The sequence below is a fragment of the Bicyclus anynana genome, chromosome 16 (genome assembly GCF_947172395.1).
Source record: "Bicyclus anynana chromosome 16, ilBicAnyn1.1, whole genome shotgun sequence".
Classification (NCBI taxonomy): Eukaryota; Metazoa; Arthropoda; class Insecta; order Lepidoptera; family Nymphalidae; genus Bicyclus; species Bicyclus anynana.
Genome location: NC_069098.1, coordinates 80038 through 103400, shown reverse-complemented (window position 1 = coordinate 103400; position 23363 = coordinate 80038). Strand labels below are relative to the sequence as shown.

The window sequence follows — 23363 nt, the reverse complement described above, 5'->3', positions numbered from 1 at the left end:
TACGGTTGTTTTATTTTACCTTACTTATCCCTTAGTTCTCTTTTTAATACTTCTTCATTTTAATGGCTTTTGGTTCTTTTTAATTAATGTAACGGTCAGTAATCATTTTACAAAAATAAACTCGTAACATGAACGATTTAAATTTAAAAAAAAACCAAGCTATTGAAAAACTTACTTGGGACCATTTTTCACAAGTTTAACTTGAAACATGGCTGATTTTTATACGTTTTCTAGCTTTTAGGGGTTTTATTTTTTATCCCCATTACATTTCACATTCTATCGACAGCCACAACAGATCACAATGTCTTCGAATATTTAAAGATCAATTTAAATTACCTATTATTTTTTATTTACTTAGAACCAAAGATTAAATTATCTAAAAAGCAGACGGAGCGCACGGAACACGACAGTGTCGTAGTCGCTCCAAATACAATATTAAGAAACAAATACATTCTCGGATCAGTATTCAGTACGACACGAAGCGTTACTTTCAATAATATTCAAGAAAAATGGCGTCTTATATTTTTAAATATTTTAAAACTGTTTACAAAGTATTTTTTATTGGTAATTATTGATTATTATATGAATTTACGCAATAATAATTTTACAATAATTAATATCATTGAATTTACGTAATTGTTGTTTTATTTTGAAATACATATTAGGAAAAAAAAGTTTGTTTAGGCTGATGTCAAGGAGACACGTGACGTAATGACGTTTGGTTTTCTACGGGTTTCACCACAGAGGCAGTGTTGCCAGAAGGTTACTTTTGTAACCTTTTACGTGATTTTTTGACTGCATTGGTAACTTTTAGGTTAAATAAATAAAAAGGTTACTTTTACGTGATATTTCGGAATTTTTAGAATTAACTTACAATTTCGTATAACTAAAACAGAACGGTCGTTAAATCAAGGAATGCGGACAAGTGCCTAAGAACTCAACGATGTTTCTGTGTCAATCTCACTATATAAATGAAGACATTACAATTGATGTTGCGAAATAAATAAGTTGCAGTCACTATGAATTTCTAAAAAAAATCAAGTATGAATTATTATTCACGTCAATTGTTTTTTTAAATTCTTGTTCTTTAATTGTATTTTTCTTATCCCATGAGGAAAAGGCAAACAATCACGGCCTTACTTAAGATAATTCTATTTACGAGTAAAATATCCTTCGCTTTATAGTAATTTAGTACTTGGCTAGTATTCGTAACAGACATATGTTAAAAAAAAAAACAACAAAAAATTACTTTAGCCACCAGAGGCTGAAGGCTGGTGGTTTAGCCATGCTGTGGAACGCAAAAAGCAAGAGTAGTTAGTGAAAAGGTTACTTTTTTAATATTTTGGGTAACTTCTCACAAGACCTAACTGGCAACACTGCACAGAGGTTTCACTGCCTTCACCGTGCTGCTTGAGTCTCTGTATCTTGTTGTTCTAAGTCTATGTTTTTAGCCGTTTGTGAGTCTCTGTACGATCTTTATTCTGTAATTTGTGTAGTGAATGTGAACACAGATTAGTCAATAACTGTGAACCACAGAGTAACCAGAGTGAGTCTTTAGCTTTACGCTAAGACCATTAATAACAGGACTTGGTTCGCTAACCGTTACCCCTCTGGCAAAGATCAAAAATCTATGATCTAATGCGTTTATAAAAACTGTTGCTACAGAATCGATGTTTCATTGTTGTAATCGTTTTCGTCGTGTAAGGAGCTCCCTAAAAATGCCGGTTTGTGTAGTTAAATGATATAAAAAACGGCCATAAACTTGTAGTTTAGTAAAAGATGGAGTAGCGTTTCATTTGAAAGTATTAGTATTTAAACCGTAATTTTATCAAATTTTTAATAAATACAATTTAATTTATAAAAAGAATCGATTCTTTTGATGAATCAGCCAAACATCGATCAGTAATCGAATATTCTATATATTAAATCTGTGGATAGTCTAAGTAATGTCACAGTAAAAATATACAAGCAGTAGTTTGACTTCATACTAGAGGTCGAAACGCGAGCTATACCGACGCACCTCGAACTCTGGGGGTGCATTGGATTTTTTAATTATGACGACTAGAAAAAAAACCGCCTCGCAAATGGTGGACTATTATATTTATAAAGTTTGTTTAATATTTTGTATTCTAAAATCATAATTTAAAAATAAATATATTATATAAAAAAATGCAAATATAATAAAATTGTGTAAATAGGTAAATAACGAAAACGATAATATAATATTATTAAATAATGATTTATTTTTATTACTTTATTACTTGTATAGAAAAAATATTGTTTAATCAAAATAAGTACCTAATGGAAGTCTATATTTTTTAGCTTTATCTTTTTAGGGTTCCATAGTCCACAAGGAACCCTTATAGTATCGTACCCTTATAAACTCTTATATTGGTTATAATTACAATATACATCAAATCATTCACACTTCGTATAAAAATAATGATCTAATCGTAATGAACTAACTATGCCCAATGGCTTTCCATTGGCTTACACAATCTGAAATAGCCGTTTGACAAGTAAAAATGTACGATTTGAACTGTCAAATTCAATCGTTTGCGTTCTTTTGCGTTAGACAATTAGGCCGAAGGTCTTTGTATCTACCTAATATTCATCTTAATCTATTTAAATATTATTCTGTGTATCACTGTGACAACTGACAACTGATATTTGACATTATGTAGTATCTAGTGCATAGACTTAGAACAACTAGACGTAGCCATAGCGTGGCCGCCCGTGAGACAGCCTTATGTAAGGTTATAAGTGTGCGTGTGTATTATATTATTATGTACACTACACTTCATTCATAAATAACATAACAAAATGTTGCCATACATATTTATTTACACGTTTTTGGGGTAATCTGCAAATATAATTAAATGAAGTCCTACTACGATAAATAGGATCAGATAGATTAAAAAGTAAGATTCTTTCAGATAATAAAAGAATTTTGTATTATTTAATTGTGTTTTCGGTGATAAATTAAATCATAACATGATATCAGGCCATTGCCTACAATTCTTACCTATAGTAGGAGCACAGGCTGTTAAACTTTCAGCTGATCTTTCTTGATACTAAAGATGTGAAAGTTTGTGAGTGTGTGTTTGTTGTAATCTTTCAGCAAATACTACTAAACAGATTTCCCCAAATTTTGGCACACAAATAACCTGAAATAACACATAGGCTATTTTTTATCCCAAAATTCCTACGGGAACGGGAACTACTTATGCGGGGGAAATTGCGTATATCCTCTAGTATTAAATATTAATAACACATATCTATCCATCATAACAAAATGTTGCCATACATCTTAGACTCGTGGTAAAGAGTGTAATCTTTACTGTATTAAGAATTAGTTACAGCGTCTTACCAAAAATTACTTAATTCTTTTATTTTAGTGGTAGTTTAATAGGTGGGACATGGTCACATTTGAAGTAAATAAAAAGAAGGTTAGGTTTTGAAATATAATTTTGAAGTAAACGCTTATCACATTCAATTAGCTTCGAATTCCAACAAATCTAGGCTATATATTATCCTCAGAATACAGAAAAACAGCAGAAGGGGTGATAGGGCAAAGGAGTGAAGCCATTTAAACTACTCATTTTATGAGTTAGTACACTACCAAGCGATTACTCACTCTGTGTTTGTCGTGTTGTTTGACGTGGTTTACAGGTGACAAATTTAATTAAATTAAGCCGTCTTGTGCCATTTCTTCGTGTAAAAATGCCGTTGGTAATAAAAAGAAACTGTATGGGATCACATTTCATGTGTAAGTAGCACATATAAATATTGTTATGATATAATAATGAATAATTTTACGTAAATTTCGTTGTCATAGAAACCGATGCCTCCATTTTGTAAGTGTTGCCAATGTAATGGTTTTAATTTTCCCTACTTTGAATTTCTATTTAAGGATTTATCATTTAAGTAAAATATTAATCAACTAAATAGGTAGGCATAGGTTTCGGCAAGTAAGTTGAAATAAAATTGCGGTAATTAGCGCAGATAAAGAAAGTGCAAAATAATCTTAAAGCTTTAAAATTTTACAAATAACAATGGCGTATAATGGTATATAATGTTTGCACATTTGTTTGTTTTCGTTTTTTGGTCTTTTGTTTTTTTGTGTACCTACTTGTTTGCTTGTTTGTTTGAGCAAGAGGAGTGATTAAATAAAATATTTTTATCTACAAACACATTCTTATAAGATATTAAACCAATTATATGGCCTTATTTATGCATGAATTTTAAGAGACATAAAGATTAGAGAAATAAGACGAGATAATATTAACTGTGCACGCGATTGAAATACATATTTATAATAACAATTTTATATAATTATATGGAATATATAAAATTATTAATGTAAATATGTAGTTTGTTAGTTGATAAGTATTATAATAACCGTCATATTATATCTATTATTTACTTGTCCTTGTGTTGATTTTTTTTAATGTTAAAAAAATACAAAATACTATTAAAAATTTATAAAAAAAAATCTCCCGCTGCGGGAAATCAGAGTGCCCAAGCAACCAGTGGTCATGGTTCCATTGTGTCCAACCTCCTCGTAATTCGCGCCGTCTCAAGAGTCACTGCTTTCTGTATCCGACCCTATAACCAGCTGTTAAGCGAATACTACTTAAGATGTTGGTCAAGCGTTTCTCTATAAGACCATTGTCTGAAAGGACTATCGAAACAATAACAGTTGTCTCAACATTTTACAATCTGGCTGTAATCTTGTGAGGTCCAAGTATTTTGATAGGTACTTTTTCTTTTTCAGCTTTGACCAGATTACCTTCATGTGAAATAGTAATATGACCCTTAATTATTAAATTTCTACTGCATATTTTATTTTATGATTAATAAGCGATACTAAAATATCTATTTAAAAAATCGGTCCTATAATACCTAAATAAATTTATTAAATTTGGGCAGTAACATTAAGCGGTTGTCATTCAATTTTGCAATAAAGGTATAATAAATAATAATTATATTAATTTTCCAAGCAAGAGTTCATTTTCTTGCTGCCTCTTAACAATCAACAAGTTTTTTTTTTATACTTTACAAGTTAGCCCTTGACTACAATCTCACCTGATGGTAAGTGATGATGTAATCTAAGATGGAAGCGGGCTAACTTGTTAGGAGGAGGATGAAAATCCACGCTCCTATCGGTTTCTACACGACATCGTACCGGAACGCTAAATCGCTTGGCGGTACGTCTTTGTCGGTAGGGTGGTAACTAGCCACGGCCGAAGCCTCCCACCAGCTAGACCTGGACCAATTAAGTAAACCTCAATCGGCTCAGCCACGGATCAAACCCAGGACCTCCCTCATTAAATCCACCGCGCATACCACTGCGCTACGGAGGCCGTTAATTTACCATATAAGTTAACATTTAAAAAAATCAAAATCAAAATCAAAAATCATTTATTTCAAGTAGGCTCAGTTTACAAGCACTTTTGACACGTCAGTTGACTATTTGTAAAGATTCTACCACCGGTTCGGAAGGCAGGTCCTGCTGAGAAGATACCGGCAAGAAACTCAACAGTTGCTCTTTTGAAAAAGTCATACAGTATTATAATTTACAATTGATAACAATTACTGTTTACATTTCTTGTAGTTTTACTTCCTGTGTGAAGGTGGAAGCTGATCCAACGACCTCCAAGCATCTTTATCATTAAGGAACTCATCAATGTTGTAGTACCCTCGACTAAGTAAATGTTTTTTAACACATTGCTTAAAGCTATGCATTGGCAGGTCCATCACAGTCTTAGGGATCTTATTATAGAAGAGTACACCCAAACCTACAAAAGATTTTTTTACTCTTTGGAGACGATATGCAGAAATAACTAACTTATGCCCGTGTCTAGTAAGACGTGGGTTTAAATCTCCTTTTCGTTTGTACAAATTAATATTTTGTCTTACATACACTATACTGTTATATATATATTGACAGGCTACTGTTAGTATACCTATTTCTTTAAACTTTTGACGAAGGGACTCGCGTGATTTTAATTGATATATTGCTCGAATTGCTCTTTTTTGAAGTACAAATATAGATTGTATATCGGCAGCCTTGCCCCACAATAAAATACCGTAAGACATTACGCTGTGAAAGTACGCAAAATAAACAAGCCTAGCTGTATCGACATCAGTAAACTGTCTTATTTTTCTCACGGCAAATGCCGCTGAGCTAAGTTTACCAGACAGTTTTTCTATATGAGCACCCCACTGAAGTTTACAATCCAAGGTCACTCCCAGGAAAACTGTGGAACTCTCCATTTCCAGTGTTTCACCATCGATCATTATAGACTTATCTAATTTTTTAACATTTGGCAATGAAAACTCAATACATTTAGTTTTCTTGGCATTCAAAAGTAGATTATTTGCAGTGAACCAATGCGACACATGCGATATGGCACGGTTTACGTCGTCAGAGTTATTTTTATTTCTGTCGGACTTAAAAATTAAGGATGTGTCATCAGCAAACAGTACAATCTCACATATGCCGCTGACATGGTATGGTAAATCGTTTATGTACACTAAAAATAGAAAAGGACCCAGAATTGAACCCTGTGGGACGCCCATAATGGTAGTGGAACCGTGCGACTTTATATCATTTATGCATACCTTCTGCGTTCTATCACTGAGATAAGAGGCAATGAGATCGAGTGCAACACTTTTGATGCCATAGTGGCTTAACTTGAGTAGAAGGGTGTTATGGTCAACACAATCGAACGCCTTGGACAGATCACAGAACACACCAATAGCATTCTTAGAACCTTCCCATGCTTCATAAATATGTTTTAAAAGTTTAGTCCCTGCATCAGTTGTATTGCGACCTTTTGTAAAACCATACTGTTCAGGATGAAACAAGTTATTTAAATTAAAATGACATAAAAGTTGATTTAATATGATTTTTTCAAAGACCTTGCTAAGTGTTGGCAATATTGTAATCGGTCTATAATTATTAAGATCTGATTTGTCTCCTGATTTAAAAAGTGGTATCAATTTGCCATGCTTCATTAGGTTCGGAAAAATACCTAAGTCCACACATTCATTAAAAATAATGGCTAAGTGGGGAGCAATTACATCAATTATATTAGATATTACTTTCACTGACATGCCCCACAGATCTCTGGTTCTTTTTAATTTTAACAAATTGAAAGATTTTTTAATGTCTGATACAGTTATGTGGTGAAATTCAAAAATAACGTTGCACTCTTTAACATTGCCTCTTAATAGTCTCTGGGCTTCCGTAGCAGACGAATCTAGTGAATCAGTTAACAAGATAGGAACATTCTGGAAAAAATCTTCGAAGGCATTAACAACCTCGATATCAGTGTTTACCTTTTTGTCATTGACAATTAATTCAAAACTGATATCCCGCGGTTTGATTTTTCCTGATTCTCTATTAATTATATTCCAGGTGGTTTGTATCTTGTTCTCAGACTCAATTATTTTCTGTTTGATGTGTAACGATTTCGCAAGAATACAAACACGTTTGAAAATTTTTGAGTAACTTTTGACATAATCTAAATAAGTTCGCGTTTGAGTATATTGTTTTTCCTCGTACAACTCGTACAGTTTGTCTCTACTTTTGTAAATGCCTACAGTAGCCCATTCGCTAAACTTTAATTTTTGGCTAGCATTAATGCGTTTAAAGTTAAAAATTTTACTAAACTCTCTGTCTATTGTCTTGAAAAGTGTACCAAAGAGCATGTCTGGATGATTATTTTCAAATGCAAGACTTGGAATTTTAGAAATAATTGTGTTTTTGAATCGCTTTAATTTACTTTCAGTTATTGGCCTACACTTTACCCATTGATTGCTATTGGTTTTATTATTTAAGATAGTAATTATTTGACCACTATGATCAGAGCTTAATTTATTTATTATCTTCTTTCTCTCAAGCACACAATTATAAAATATATTATCCAGACAGGTTAATGTGATGAACTATACACTTATTGTTTTCCTTCTAACATTATAAACTTTTACCACAAAATAGGGAAAAATCGTCATGTACTAGCAACATTATCCGGGTGGGAAGTGCGAAGAGTGCGGGATGTTGCTACAATTTTTGGACACACTGCGCGCTATATAATGACATCTAAACGTGGCTTCTGGTGTTTTTCTGTATTCTGAGATATTATCATTCAATGAAGTTTATGGTTTCTTACTAATGAAATGTAATTCCTTCGATTTTCCGCTCACTGCGGCTTTTGCAGCCTAAAATACAACACTCCACCGTAGCACAATAACTTATAAATTAATATCGTAAACGCAATGTTGTACCACATAATCAATTTACTAAAAATTAAATAACTGCTTGGATACGTTTTGTGTTTGTCAACCAATCAAACACTCGACGTTTGCCAAACAAAAAAATCGACCATGCTGAAAGTGACAAAAAAAATCTTGTGTCCCTTTTTAATAAAAGCCGAGTGACATAAGCCTGTCACGCTCTAGAATCCAAAGTCACTTTAGGGCTACATCTGGTAGTTATATATCTATGATCTAGTGGTATCCTTCATTTGTGGTCTGTGGTGGTATCTAGTAATCTGTACCAAAGATTACAGTGTATTATTGATCTGTACAATGTGCTTGACATTTGACAATTTTTGTCACATCACATTTTTGTATTGTTTTTTTTGTAGATACCTTGTTATCTTGGTACGCTAATAAATCTTTTATGTTATTTATGCATAAAATATTATACCACTAGTTATTAATTTTTAAATCCGTCGTGACGTCCGTGAAATGCACAACAAATTGAACAAATACCATTTTTTATAAAAGATAGTAGTATAAGAATACGAATGAACCCGTGAACTGTGCAAAGTGCAAATGGTTATGGCTACAGACGTGTCGGATGCCGCACGCGAGGTCAGTTCGCATCGCACACCTCTGTCCAGGTGTTTACGTTGAGTGTTCTCGGTTCTGCTGGGTCGCGACTCGTGCCGTGTCTTCGCGCAGTCGCTCCCTCGACCCCGCACTGAACATGAGTAACGTCGGCTCGTGAAGTGGTGAGCTGAAAACTGCGACATGTCGCGTGTTACAGAGGCGGGCGGCGGCGGCGGAGGCGGCGGAGGCGGCGGCGCTGCACGAGCGGCTGGTGGCGCACGTGCGCGCGCTCAGCGGCGAGGATGTGAGTGTTCGCGCGCACACACAGATACATACTTCACCTGCATTTATTTTATAACAAAAGTATGACAAAACATAAATCATGTTGAGTGACTGAATTGTCAGTCCATTGCTTAGCCTATGTGGTTTTGAATCACAAGGTGCTGGATCCATGATGATCGTGGATTCATACCAATTTCTTACTCCTAGATTGAAATTTCGTATTTTGTGTAAATTTATTGTAATTAAGTTAATCACGGCGACTTAATGGCTCTATACTATAGCCAAATCTAGCGAATACCTTTTACTAACAAACCGTTGCTTAGCAACCAATGACGGGCAGGTGTTGACTACCTATTGGTCTCTGTTAAAATATTATTACATTATGTATGTAAGTACCTACTGGAAATTACTTAAAAATACTTGAAATTAAAAAAATAATGTGAGGGTTTTTAATTATATATTTGTATACATCTATACTAATATTTATAATATTAAGATTTGATTGTTTGTATGTAATGCATAGGCTCCGAAACTACTGAACCGATTTGAAAAATTTGTTCACTGTTAAGAAGATATATATATAGGGTAGGTGTATAGCTACGTTTCGTTCCACGACACCAGCGTTCAATAAAACTTTTTAATTTAGTAAGGACCAATATAATACGGCTAAATACAAAAAGCAGCAATGTCAAGGGTGTTGTATCGTTTTATCTTCTTTTTCTTTTTAGGGGTTTTTTTAATTAGTCGATTGATTAAAAATAATCCAAATGTTTAGAACCTGTGATTTGAAATAACTTGTAGGGCTGTCAAATATTTAATATTATTAAAACGGATTATAACTTTTGTTTTAAGCATAATTTGCTATGTTTTACATCATTGACGGTTAAGTTATATTATAGACTATAGAGTCGAAGTAAAACTTTATTGTTTAAATGTGAAATGGTGTTAAAAACACGATAATTTTATAATTGAATATGTGTCAACCATATTCATCATGATTTATGGTTTGTTTACATCGGGTACTCATTGGTTTCGGCTACAGTATAGTCACTATAACTGATAGTTAAAAATCCTTGTATTTCCTGATATAAAGCAGGCTTGAGGTTGAGGAAGTATAATTTTTGAATAAACATACCAGCATTAATAATGTAGGCACAGAACCAGAATGCAGCTTTGCTCTTTGTGTGGTGTTGTAAGAAAAACATTTTGTTTTAATATGTTAGCAGCATACTGTTGTATACATCTTGGGAATCCAGTTTGACTGGATTCTTCTCTGGATAAGTTTGAGCCATTTCGGACGAACAACTTTATTTTGTGGGATTCTGAAATAAAAGAAGTCTTGGATATTGTAGAATTAAATATTTTTCTTAGTAAGTAGGTAATTAGTAAGAAGAGTAGTATAGACAGGCACTTTAATTTTACGTATAAATAAAATTGGAGTGCCTGTCTGTGATTTCAAAACAACTGTGTTTTCTGATGTGCTTACTATTTCCATGATTCTAAAACACAATTGAGCTTTTTCTTTGAAAAAATACAGGCTAATCTCTGGAATGGCTGGACAGATTGTAACGGAACTTTCACTGGAAGATAAAAAGTTATAAAGTAAAATATAGGATAGGAGGTTTATCCCAAAAAACTCATGTTTCTTATAAGATTTGTGAAAAAATTAAGTTTATGCAGACAAAGTTGCAGGCGTTCGCTATGTAATATGTATATAAGCAATTAATGAAACACTACACAATTATGTAGTTTTACAATTGTGAGTATATCAAAAAGACAATTATTTTACTATTTCCACAAACGTAAATTATAATTATTATTGATATTTTCTAATAATATACTTATTTATTAAAGTGATAAGTATTTTAAAACTATCTAATAATATTTTTGAACATTACAAACCTGAAAAAATTCATGTCTTTAATATTTTTACTATTAGTATTCCTATGTATGTACAGCATTGCTTTAGTAAAATGTATGTACAGCATTGCTTTAGTAAAATGTATGTACAGCATTGCTTTAGTAAAATGTATGTACAGCATTGCTTTAGTAAAATGTATGTACAGCATTGCTTTAGTAAAATGTATGTACAGCATTGCTTTAGTAAAATGTATGTACAGCATTGCTTTAGTAAAATGTATGTACAGCATTGCTTTAGTAAAATGTATGTACAGCATTGCTTTAGTAAAATGTATGTACAGCATTGCTTTAGTAAAATGTATGTACAGCATTGCTTTAGTAAAATGTATGTACAGCATTGCTTTAGTAAAATGTATGTACAGCATTGCTTTAGTAAAATGCTATACATTGTCCTACTAACTGTATGCAAACCTTTTATGATAATTCTAAAACACTGCACACCGTACCACTTTAGTTGTTCTATCAAATACACATTATTTTACAATTCTAACATGAAAACTAGATAAAAAATAGCTGTTTTAAATTTAAGCGCTCTTACTGCTAAGGTAGGTGGGCTTTGGGGTGTTTGATATTTTCTCTTTTGCATCACCAATCTATTAGGTAAAAGTCTCGTAAATTTAAGCTAACACTATTATAAAGGAGTGACTCGTTCTACAAGCCGATTCCTTATTAGCTTATATACTCCGCGCAACACAATACTGCTAGTGTACACTTCGCGGGCCGCAGGAGCGCGGCGTGTGGGGGGAGCATTCATACGCGCGCGCGCGCGCCGCGCCCCCCGCGCAGCGCGTGCTGCTGGCGCCGCCCCCGCCCGCGCCCGCGCCCTGCCTCGACGTGCTGGCGCCGCCCGCGCCCGCGCCCGCGCTGCCCGACCCGCCCGCGCCGCCCGAGCACGACGACGACGAGGACGACGACGACGACGACGACGACGAGCAGTGGGAGGAGCGGATGTGCGCCGCCGCGCCCGGCGCCGAGCACGCGCGCCTCGTGCGCGCCGTCGGCGACGCGCTGCGCGACCTGCGCCTGCAGCGCGCCGCGCGCGCGGGCTCGCTCGGCCGGCGCGCGCGGCGCGAGGGCGCCCGGCAGGCCGCGCGGCGACTGCGGCGCGCGCTGGCCCCGTGCTGGGGCGGCGCGGCCGGCTGGCTGCTGGGCGCGCTGCCGGCGGCGCTGCCGCGCGCGCTGCGCCGCCTGCTGGACGAGGCGCTGGGCGAGCTGCGCCGCGCCGCGCCGCGCCTGGCCGCGCGCCTGCCGCCAGCGCGCGCGCCGTCGCCCGAGCCGCTGGACGCGGTGGGGCCGGCGCTGGGGCCGGACGCGCCGGGCCCGTGGCTGGCGTGGGCGCCGAGCGGCTGCGCCGCGCTGGACGAGCGGTTCGCGCGGCGGCTGGGCGCGCTGCTGCACACGCGGCGGCTGGCGGGCGGCGGGGGCGCGGCGCGCGCGGCGCCGGACCGCTGGTGCGCGGCGCGGGCGGCCGAGGCGCGCGCCGCGCTGAGCGGCGTGCTGGCGGCGGCGGGCGCGCGGCCCGTGGTGCTGGGCGGCGCGGGCGCGGGCGCGGCGCTGGCGGCGTGGCTGGCGGCGGAGGGCGGCGTGCGCGCGCTGCTGCAGCTGGCGCCGAGCGCGCGCACGGCGGAGGGCGCGCCGGCGGAGGAGGGCGCGCTGCCGCGGCTGGCGGTGCGCGGCGGCGCGGCGGGCGCGGCGGGCGGCGCGCGGCGCGAGCTGGTGCTGGCGGGCGCGGACGAGGCGCTGCGGCTGCCGGCGCGGCTGCGCGCGCGGCTGGCGCTGCCGCAGCAGGCGCTGGACGCGGCGGTGGCGGAGGAGTGCGCGCGCTGGGCGAGTGACGTCACGGACCCGGCGGGCGGCGCCGCGCTGGGGTGAGTCGAGACACGTGTCGTGTATTTATACTTTTTCTTTTGAAAATGATTGATGTCAGTTCGTTCATGCGTTTAATAAAGATACAATCAGGAATATTACAAACCAGGCAAAAATTTTTTTTTTTAATAACTTGATTTCGCGATTTTTCTTAACTTTAAAAATTAATAACTCACAAAATATATAAATCAGTTAATGTTTTGAGACTATCTTAAAACGCATGTTTACAAAAAGAGCTCCGAGAAGAATCACATTGTTAGGACAGTTGTTTCAGCTTCTACGTCCATTTTTATTAAAGCGAAACATTAGATTTTTTTTTTATTAACAGTTGTCTAATTCTTAGAAAACTTAATTTTTTACTAAATTTATTCTTTTAATGTCAAGATTATATATTATTTTTATTTTTTTTTAAAATACAAGAAAAAAAAACCATTACGCTACGTGCAAGCCGCAACCCTGCTGTAAACAATAAAACAAAATTTCCTCTTGTTCAGTAAATTGTTTTGGATTTTCTTTTAGAGTAATTTCCATTAATATACCCAACCCCTATTTTAATAAATCTTTAACTGTTTATATTTTTTGCAATAGGGTAGTTGACTCAATTTAATAATATTTAATAATATAAACAATATTAATTTCGCATAGTTCATAATATCAGGGTCCGAACAATATCGATATTAATAATAAAAGTTAAAAATCCCCATAAAACCGAATTTACAAATCATGTAATTTTAAAAAAAAAATCTTAACGTCAAAAACGCTGTCGTCCATATTGTGACGTCGCAATATTGCTTGATGTAAACGTCAAACTAACTGTTAGCTAATATTTTTGCAAATGCTCCGTTTGTAAGGTAATATTGTTAGTGACGTCATGAAACAGTTGAAATATCGACTGTCATGGCCGACGAGTGTTTTGGCTCGTATTGTCAAAAACATATTTATAAACTGAGATTTTGATGAAATCACGTCTCAAATAAATATGGAAAAAAAAAATTCTATCTAGTAGAACGATATTGAACTATTTTTTAACCGACTTCCAAAAAGGAGGAGGTTCTACGTTCGGCTGTATGTATGTGTTTTTTTTTTCAGCGATAATTCCATCATTTATGGACCCATTTTGAAAATTCTTTTTTTGTTTTCAAGGGTTTAATTCCAGGGTGGTCCCATTTTTTTCTTGTCAGGATCTTATGATGGCATCCTGGAGAAATTGAGGGGAACTTTCAAAAATTGTAGAGACGACTAGTACGTTTGTTAGTGTTTCCATAAGGTATTTTAAACCACTACAATTTTATGCAGGTCTGGAGTTGGTCTGATGATGGAGCCGAAACACAGACGATGGAACTCGTCAACGATTTACAGCAATTACCTTTTGTTTGGGCTTGATTAATTTGTATTGATAAGAACTTTCCACCTAGATGGGTCGTGACTGTATTAGTGGTCTGGTGATGAAGACGAAAGACAGTTAAGGGAACTCCTCGACGGTTCACAGTAGCTACATTGTGTTTTGACTTGATAATTTTGTATTTGATGAGAACTTTCCTCCTTGATAGGTTGTGACTGTAATAGGGATCTGGTGATGAAGATGAAGGAGAGTTAAGGGAACTCCTCGACGGTTCACAGTAGCTACTTTGTGTTTTGACTTGATAATTTTGTATTTGATGAGAACTTTCCTCCTTGATAGGTTGTGACTGTAATAGGGATCTGGTGATGAAGATGAAGGAGAGTTAAGGGAACTCCTCGACGGTTCACAGTAGCTACTTTGTGTTTTGACTTGATAATTTTGTATTTGATGAGAACTTTCCTCCTTGATAGGTTGTGACTGTAATAGGGATCTGGTGATGAAGATGAAGGAGAGTTAAGGGAACTCCTCGACGGTTCACAGTAGCTACTTTGTGTTTTGACTTGATAATTTTGTATTTGATGAGAACTTTCCTCCTTGATAGGTTGTGACTGTAATAGGGATCTGGTGATGAAGATGAAGGAGAGTTAAGGGAACTCCTCGACGGTTCACAGTAGCTACTTTGTGTTTTGACTTGATAATTTTGTATTTGATGAGAACTTTCCTCCTTGATAGGTTGTGACTGTAATAGGGATCTGGTGATGAAGATGAAGGAGAGTTAAGGGAACTCCTCGACGGTTCACAGTAGCTACTTTGTGTTTTGACTTGATAATTTTGTATTTGATGAGAACTTTCCTCCTTGATAGGTTGTGACTGTAATAGGGATCTGGTGATGAAGATGAAGGAGAGTTAAGGGAACTCCTCGACGGTTCACAGTAGCTACTTTGTGTTTTGACTTGATAATTTTGTATTTGATGAGAACTTTCCTCCTTGATAGGTTGTGACTGTAATAGGGATCTGGTGATGAAGATGAAGGAGAGTTAAGGGAACTCCTCGACGGTTCACAGTAGCTACTTTGTGTTTTGACTTGATAATTTTGTATTTGATGAGAACTTTCCTCCTTGATAGGTTGTGACTGTAATAGGGATCTGGTGATGAAGATGAAGGAGAGTTAAGGAAACTCCTCGACGGTTCACAGTAGCTACTTTGTGTTTGGACTTGATTAATTTTATATTGATGAGAACATTCCACCCATAAGGATTGTGACTGCATAGGGGGTCTGATGATAAAGACGGAGGAAAGTTAAGACCATTTCTCATTAGTTATGATACCTTTCACGTTTTTCTGGATATTCATATTACGTGTGGATAAAGGGGGAGTGAAATTTTGTATATGAGTTAAGGTAGTATTTTTAAAATTGACTTAGCTACTTATCTTTAGAAAATAACGTTTTAGATAATTATTTTTTGTTCACACTCAATAGGTATGCTAACACTAAAAATTAAAAAATAAAAAATAAAAATTCTAATAAAAAAAATTCAACCGACTTCCAACTCAAAAATTAACCTATTCGCCTTCAAACTGATCAGAAGGTAGCACATAGGTAAGAAGTTATTTCTTGCTTTTTAGTTTAGGTTAATTTTTGAGTTGGAAGTCGGTTGAATTTTTTTTTATTAAAATTTTCAAGATCGTTAAAAAAGTCTATTGTTGATGTGCGGGTCTGATAATTTTGCACATTTATTGACATAAATAATATTTGCTTTCAGGGGAACCCGAGCCATAGAGATAGTCGGTGAGTACGACGCTTTTGCTTCCGCGTCCGCTCCCGCTTCTGCTTCCTCTCCCGCTTCTGCGCCCGCTCCCGCTTCTGACAATAATCTGTATAATATCACAACAAACGAATGCGTTGGTCAGTTCGCCAGCAGCGATTGCAATTGCGTCCGTATAAACCATACCCTGGGCTGGTCGGTCCAGAAATCCGGTATTTTTGACGAAAGAGTGATGGCGGCCAATTCTGAAGTCGCTGCTACCGAAGTAGATGGATTTGTCATTTTGCTGTCACACAAGCCAGTCACTTCCCTTATTTATTGAATTTCCAAAAGTTCTGTGTTCACTAGGAATGTCGCGATCACGTCGGGGTCACCACTTTAGCAACTTTGGTACTTCTGCTGGGGTTGCTATTAATGATACACTTTTGTATGGAAATATCTTTATTGTTTAGTTACAAACGACCGGAATGTGACTATCGTATCGTATGCACGCCTTCCTCTACACTGTAGTTACAAAATTCATCGTCAGCGTAAACGAACCCCTACAACTTATAACGACTTATAATACGTAATGGATAATGTTACTAGGTACGCAAAATCATTTGAAACTTCGTTGCATTAGAGCTTTTATGCATATAGTTTTTGTTTTATTAAAAAATACCAAATAGTTATGATTTTACATGCATTCAAAGTTCGCATAAAATATGGCCAAAACGGGGAAAATAATGTTCGGTCGTCGGCTAGTCGTCCTAATATACAAATGCGAAAGGTCATTCTCACGAAATTTCGAAAACCGCTTGACGTAAGATGAAATTTGGCAGGGAGGTAGTCCATAGTTAGTAGGTATGTGCTAATAATAGATTTTGCGATAGGGCCGGATTAAAGAAGTCTAGAGGCTCTCACAAGTTTGTATGATAGTCCTTGAATTTTATGCTACAAACTTGAAATTTGGCAGGGGGGTAGTAAACAGTTTAACAGAGTTAGTGTACGTTTGTTATGAATGGATTTTGCGATAGGGCCGGATTAAGGAGGACTAAAGGTTTTCGCAAGTTCATATGAAAGCCTTACTTTTTAAGCTTAAGAGCCTTTAGACCTCTTTAATCCGGCCCTGTCGTAAAATGGGTTTGTAACAGACGTCTACCAACTATAAACCACCTCCCTGCTAACCACCATGGTATCGGTATAAAAAGTAAAATCTATTTCCATTCCAAATTTCAGCTAAATCGCATCAGTAGTAGCGGCGTTAAAGAGTAACAAACATCCAAACATCCATACAAGCTTTCGCGTTTATAATATTAGTAGGAAGTAGGATAGGAATAAAAAAACCGTAAATAACTTGTCATCGTTCGTAACTCGGCAGAGGGGCGCAGCATCTCCCGCGCCACGGGCGGCTCCCCGCTGGCGCTGCCGGCGCCGCGGCGCGCCGAGCCCGCGCTGGCCGCCGCCGACATCATGCAGCTGCCGATCGTGTTCGCGGACGACGAGCCGCCGCTCGGTGCGTACCGCGCAGCGCACCGCCGCGCTCCGTCGCTCGCGGCGCACTAACTGATGACTCGCTCTCGTCCGCAGACGCGAGCGCGGCGCCGGCGCCCCCCCGCGCGCGCAGCCCGCCCGCGCCCGACCTCACCGTGACGAGCGGCAACCCGCGGGTGAGCTGCTCACTTGCTCAGACCGTGCGGGACTGTTCGCGTCGAACGACCATTTCAACGACTGTGTTGCAGGGCGCATCGCCGCCGCGCGCCGTGCGCTACGCTCGCGTGCTGGTCGCCAAGCGCGCGCGACTGTCGCGTCGCCCGCCCGGCCGCCCGCCGCTGCGCCCCGCGCGCGACTGACGCGCCGCCGCCGTCACTGTGGAATACCAATAAACGTTTGACATGTAAATCATCTTACTTCACTGCTGCTGCCCGCCTGCTGGCTGTTTTAATATAATTAAAAATATAAATCGGTGTGATACTCTTTTATTATTTAAAAATGAATCCCTATTACCCTCGGTCTGTGGTCATCGCATGACGCGTAAACGGCTGGCACGATTTTTTTTTTATTCTTTACAAGTTAGCCCTTGACTACAATCTCACCTGATGGTAAGTGATGATGCCGTCTAAGATGGAAGCGGGCTAACTTGTTAGGAGGAGGATGAAAACCCACACCCCTTTCGGTTTCTACACGGCATCGTACCGGAACGCTAAATCCCTTGGCGGTACGTCTTTGACGGTAGGGTGGTAAGCTCCGGCCGAAGCCTCCCACCAGCCGAAATGTGTTTGTCACATATTTTAATGTGTTGGGTACGTATGGGGTGTGGGGTAGTGGTACGCTAGGCGTAGGGTAGGGGTGTGGGGTAGTGGTACGCTAGGCGTAGGGTAGGGGTGTGGGGTAGTGGTACGCTAGGCGTAGGGTAGGGGTGTGGGGTAGTGGTACGCTAGGCGTAGGGTAGGGGTGTGGGGTGTGGGGTAGTGGTACGTTAGGCGTAGGGTAGTATTTAGAATTTTGTCCGTTTGTTTGTTTTTTTATGCCACGCTAAACTAGATAGGCATCTACAATCAGCCGGGCTAGCATGGGCAAGGGATAAAATTTTTATCCACCCATTATATCCACTGACTAAGGATATAAATCCACCCGTCATAGCATGGCCACAAGGGAAAGACAAATTAATCCCCGATTGACATTACGCGTGGAGATCTTTTCCTCGACTATGGCATATGGAGTGGATAAAATGATATACTTTGGGACTTTTGACATTTAAACGCGATAAATTTATCCCTGTGAAGTTGATGTGGGGATAAAACTTTACTTAAAAAAACAATTATGTCTCGCATGTTTTGGTCTTTAACAATTGCTTCGCAATATGGGGTAGGGTAGGGGTAAGGTAGGGGTGGGGTAGGGGGGTGGGGGGAGGCTGGGGGGAGGGTTGGTGTAGGGGTGGAGGAGGGGGGGGGTTTAGGGGCGGGGTAGGGTTGGGATAGGGGTGGGGTAGGGTAGGGGTGGGGTAGGGTTGGGGTGGGGGAGGGGGAGGGGCGGGGTAGGGGTAGGGTAGGGGTTGGGTAGGGGTAGGGCAGGGGTAGGGTAGGGGTAGAGGTAAAGAAGGGTAGAGTAGGGATAGAGAACAAGTGCACTTATGTCAAAACGAAGCTTGACCGGGTCCGCTAGTATGATAGATACTATAGATACCTACTACAAACCACCGCAAAAAACAATCACCAAACAAAACAATGCCAACAGAAAACAGATAAATAATATGCACAAAAAAACCAAATATTATCAAATTTACGTTTATTTCGGACTATTAATATACCTAATGCCAATTTATAAGATATATACAAATGGGTTGACAAGTCTTTCCCTCCGTTTATCCACCGGGGATATTATATCCACCGACGTGCCCATGCGCGGTGAGTGGATAAAACGAGTGTGGGGGATAAACGTTTTATCCTCTCCCCGTGGATAAATTTCTCCCTTGCCCGTGCTAGCCCTGCAGCAACGGCTTAACCGATTCGGTGGCGGCTTTCACTGCCTTAGACATACTTTGTTCCAAATCGATATCTAAACGCGTTACTTACATGAATCATAAAAAATCTTTTAAAAAAAGACCGTGCGCCAGCAAGCTCAGTGTCTGTTGGGTGTGCACCCTCCACTAGCAGCACCGACGACATCAAGGGGTCACAGGGAGCTGCTGGATGTAGACTCGATAGTCGATACCATGGCGTTTGCGAGTCCTTACAAGAAGCTTATGTCCACCAGTGAACTCCATCGACTGATATACGTCCTACGAGCATTTACGTAAAAAAACCGGAAAGTGCGAGTCTGACTCGTGCACCAAGGGTTCTGTATACCTAAACCTGGGCGACTATTCCGTATAAGGTTTTGTACAACTCACGGGAAGTACCCTGTGTTTTGATTTCCTTGCGAATCGCGAGGGTTTATTCCATAGAATTCATTATATACTGAGATAGATGTGCCACTCGAATATTAAGTTTGTTAAATTGGAGTACCTACTGTCACGGTTGGCGCTACCAAGCTACCACGGCATGTGTCGCGTCGTCGCGAGTACAGAAACCGTGAATATGGAATGGTATTTTATATGGGATTCTATGGGATACGTTCTTGAGTGACAAAATAAAAAAACAAATACCTATTTTTTTCGGCATTTTTATCGGCAATTTGCGAGTTAAAGTTTAAATTTGCGGATTTTACGTCAGTTTGGAGGCAAGATGAAAAATACAAAGATTTTTTTTCAAACTGCATTATGTGACACATCAAATGAAAGGTCTTGAAATGGCATCTTAACTGCGTCATGGCTGTTTCGGCTCCTACCAACTATATGTGTATTCAATGACGTACATTGTACCCATGCGTCGTCGTTATCAAACCATACTTGACTCACTACTAATGTTATACCTATAAGTACAACTTACTTCGTTGTGTGCATTGTTGTTTTCTTTCAATAGGCACATGAGAGACAATTCAAACCTTTACAGTGGAGTCTTTTTAACAGAAAACGATACACAGTGCAAGCGTAGCAAACAATGTTTCTTTATTATTGAAGGACAGAAAAAAATGTGCGCCAAGATTTTTTTGTAGAAAATTAATTAATCATATTTTCAAAATACAAGCATTCTGGACAGATTAATCAATTACTTTCATTTTTATGCGTCAATAAATAGGATAAGTCCTCATAGCAAAATCTTCTTTTGCGATTTCCCAAAAATCATCTTTTTTGACTTAAGTTAGTATTCCAATAAGCATGCGCTATGTGATAACTGACGATGTAAAGCATCGTAATAATTTATGACAGTATTCGCAACTGTTGTGGACGTCGTGAGCGGTCAAACAAAACATCACCTGAGATGAGATGAGATGTGGTGGAATGGAAACCGTTAAAAAGTACATACCTAATATAGTTCTTGATTGGTTCCATTTAATTTTCATGAAAATCGGTTCAGTAATCGCCCCAGCCGGGGATCGAACCCAGGACCTTCGTCTTGTAAATCCACCGCGCAGACCACTGCGCCACGGAGGCCGTCAATTAGCATCTGATATGATAGATATCGTACAAGAAGTAAAGAGTGCAACGTTCTTTTTGAATTTCACCACATAACTGTATCAGACATTAAAAGATCTTTCAATTTATTAAAATTAAAAAGAACCGGAGATCTGTGGGGCATGTCAGTGAAAGTAATATCTAATATAATTGATATCATTGCTCCCCACTTAGCTATTATTTTTAATGAATGTGTGGACTTAGGTATTTTTCCGAACCTAATGAAGCATGACAAATTGATACCACTTTTTAAATCAGGAGACAAATCAGATCTTAATAATTATAGACCGATTACAATATTGCCAACACTTAGCAAGGTCTTTGAAAAAATCATATTAAATCAACTTTTATGTCATTTTAATTTAAATAACTTGCTTCATCCTGAACAGTATGGTTTTACAAAAGGTCGCAATACAACTGATGCAGGGGCTAAACTTTTAAAACATATTTATGAAGCATGGGAAGGTTCTAAGAATGCAATTGGTGTGTTCTGTGATCTGTCCAAGGCGTTCGATTGTGTTGACCATAACACGCTTCTACTCAATTTAAGCCACTATGGCATCAAAAGTGTTGCACTCGACCTCTTTGCCTCTTATCTCAGTGATAGAACACAGAAGGTATGCATAAATGATATAAAGTCGCACGGTTCCACTACCATAATGGGCGTCCCACAGGGTTCAATTCTGGGTCCTTTTCTATTTTTAGTGTACATAAACGATTTACCATACCATGTCAGCGGCATATGTGAGATTGTACTGTTTGCTGATGATACATCCTTAATTTTTAAGTCCGACAGAAATAAAGATAACTCTGACGACGTAAACCGTGCCATATCGCATGTGTCGCATTGGTTCACTGCAAATAATCTACTTTTGAATGCTAAGAAAACAAAATGTATTGAGTTTTCATTGCCAAATGTTATAAAACTAGATAAGTCTATAATGATCGATGGTGAAACACTAGAAATGGAGAGTTCCACAGTTTTCCTGGGAGTGACCTTGGATTGTAAACTTCAGTGGGGTGCTCATATAGAAAAACTGTCTGGTAAACTTAGCTCAGCGGCATTTGCCGTGAGAAAAATAAGACAGTTTACTGATGTCGATACAGCTAGGCTTGTTTATTTTGCGTACTTTCACAGCGTAATGTCTTACGGTATTTTATTGTGGGGCAAGGCTGCCGATATACAATCTATATTTGTACTTCAAAAAAGAGCAATTCGAGCAATATATCAATTAAAATCACGCGAGTCCCTTCGTCAAAAGTTTAAAGAAATAGGTATACTAACAGTAGCCTGTCAATATATATATAACTGTATAATATATGTAAGACAAAATATTAATTTGTACAACGAAAAGGAGATCTAAACCCACGTCTTACTAGACACGGGCATAAGTTAGTTATTTCTGCATATCGTCTCCAAAGAGTAAAAAAATCTTTTGTAGGTTTGGGTGTACTCTTCTATAATAAGATCCCCAAGACTGTGATGGACCTGCCAATGCATAGCTTTAAGCAATGTGTTAAAAAACATTTACTTAGTCGAGGGTACTACAACATTGATGAGTTCCTTAATGATAAAAATGCTTGGAGGCCGTTGGATCAGCTTCCACCTTCACACAGGAAGTAAAACTATAACAAATGTAAACAGTAATTGTTATCAATTGTAAATTATAATACTGTATGACTTTTTCAAAAGAGCAACTGTTGAGTTTCTTGCCGGTATCTTCTCAGCAGGACCTGCCTTCCGAACCGGTGGTAGAATCTTTACAAATAGTCAACTGACGTGTCAAAAGTGCTTGTAAACTGAGCCTACTTGAAATAAATGATTTTTGATTTTGATTTTTTGATTTTGAAGAGTTAGTTTAACATTATCATCTTAAGCCCACTGATCCACATCGGAGCAGCGTGGTGGCGCTGAGCTCCGTATCCCGTCTTCTATAAGGACTGAGCCCTGCAGTCTGGGCCGTCACTAAAGGTCCATAGTGAGGAACGCTCTGTCGACGGTCGCAGGAGCCCGGCGAGGAGCGGCCGGCGTCGGCACACGGGGCGACGCGTCCAAAATCCGTTGTATGAAAGGCCATACTTCAACGCACGCTTACAGGATACCTACATGCAAAGGAATCGCGTCGCCGCCGGGCAGGCCGCGGCGCTACTGCTACTGTGGCTACGTGCTCGTGTCGGCAGTCGAGTTGTTGTTGTGTTGCGGGTGACGCGCGGGGGCGCATGCGCGGCGCCGGCGGGCTCCGCACGAGGCCGCCGCCGAGCCCGCGCGGCGCCGCCGCCAGTGGCGCTTGCGTGCCCGCGCCGACGA

The 23363-nt window shown here is 39.3% G+C and overlaps 1 protein-coding gene across 2 annotated transcripts; it reads left to right on the top strand.

Moving 5' to 3' along the window:
- Positions 1 to 8583: 8583 nt before the first annotated feature.
- LOC128198865 (uncharacterized) lies at positions 8584 to 17971 on the top strand. 2 transcript variants are annotated; one of them, XM_052886300.1, is made up of 7 exons: positions 8584 to 8673; positions 9062 to 9148; positions 11773 to 12914; positions 16018 to 16043; positions 17381 to 17515; positions 17590 to 17669; positions 17742 to 17971. In XM_052886300.1, exons 1-7 carry the CDS (start codon positions 8599 to 8601, stop codon positions 17850 to 17852), a joined length of 1656 nt encoding a protein of 551 aa, XP_052742260.1. In that variant the 5' UTR covers positions 8584 to 8598; the 3' UTR covers positions 17853 to 17971. The 2 variants fall into 2 exon arrangements, with proteins under 2 accessions (XP_052742260.1, XP_052742259.1); XM_052886299.1 differs by having other exon boundaries at positions 17590 to 17971.
- The last annotated feature ends 5392 nt before the right edge of the window (positions 17972 to 23363 follow it).

Coding starts and splice junctions, on each gene's coding strand:
- LOC128198865 (XM_052886299.1), top strand. CDS start 8,599: ATGTGCTTGACATTTGACAATTTTTGTCACATCACATTTTTGTATTGT. Junction 8,674..9,061: donor GTAGATACCTTGTTATCTTG/GTACGCTAATAA, acceptor CGCGTGTTACAG/AGGCGGGCGGCGGCGGCGGA. Junction 17,516..17,589: donor GGACGACGAGCCGCCGCTCG/GTGCGTACCGCG, acceptor TCTCGTCCGCAG/ACGCGAGCGCGGCGCCGGCG.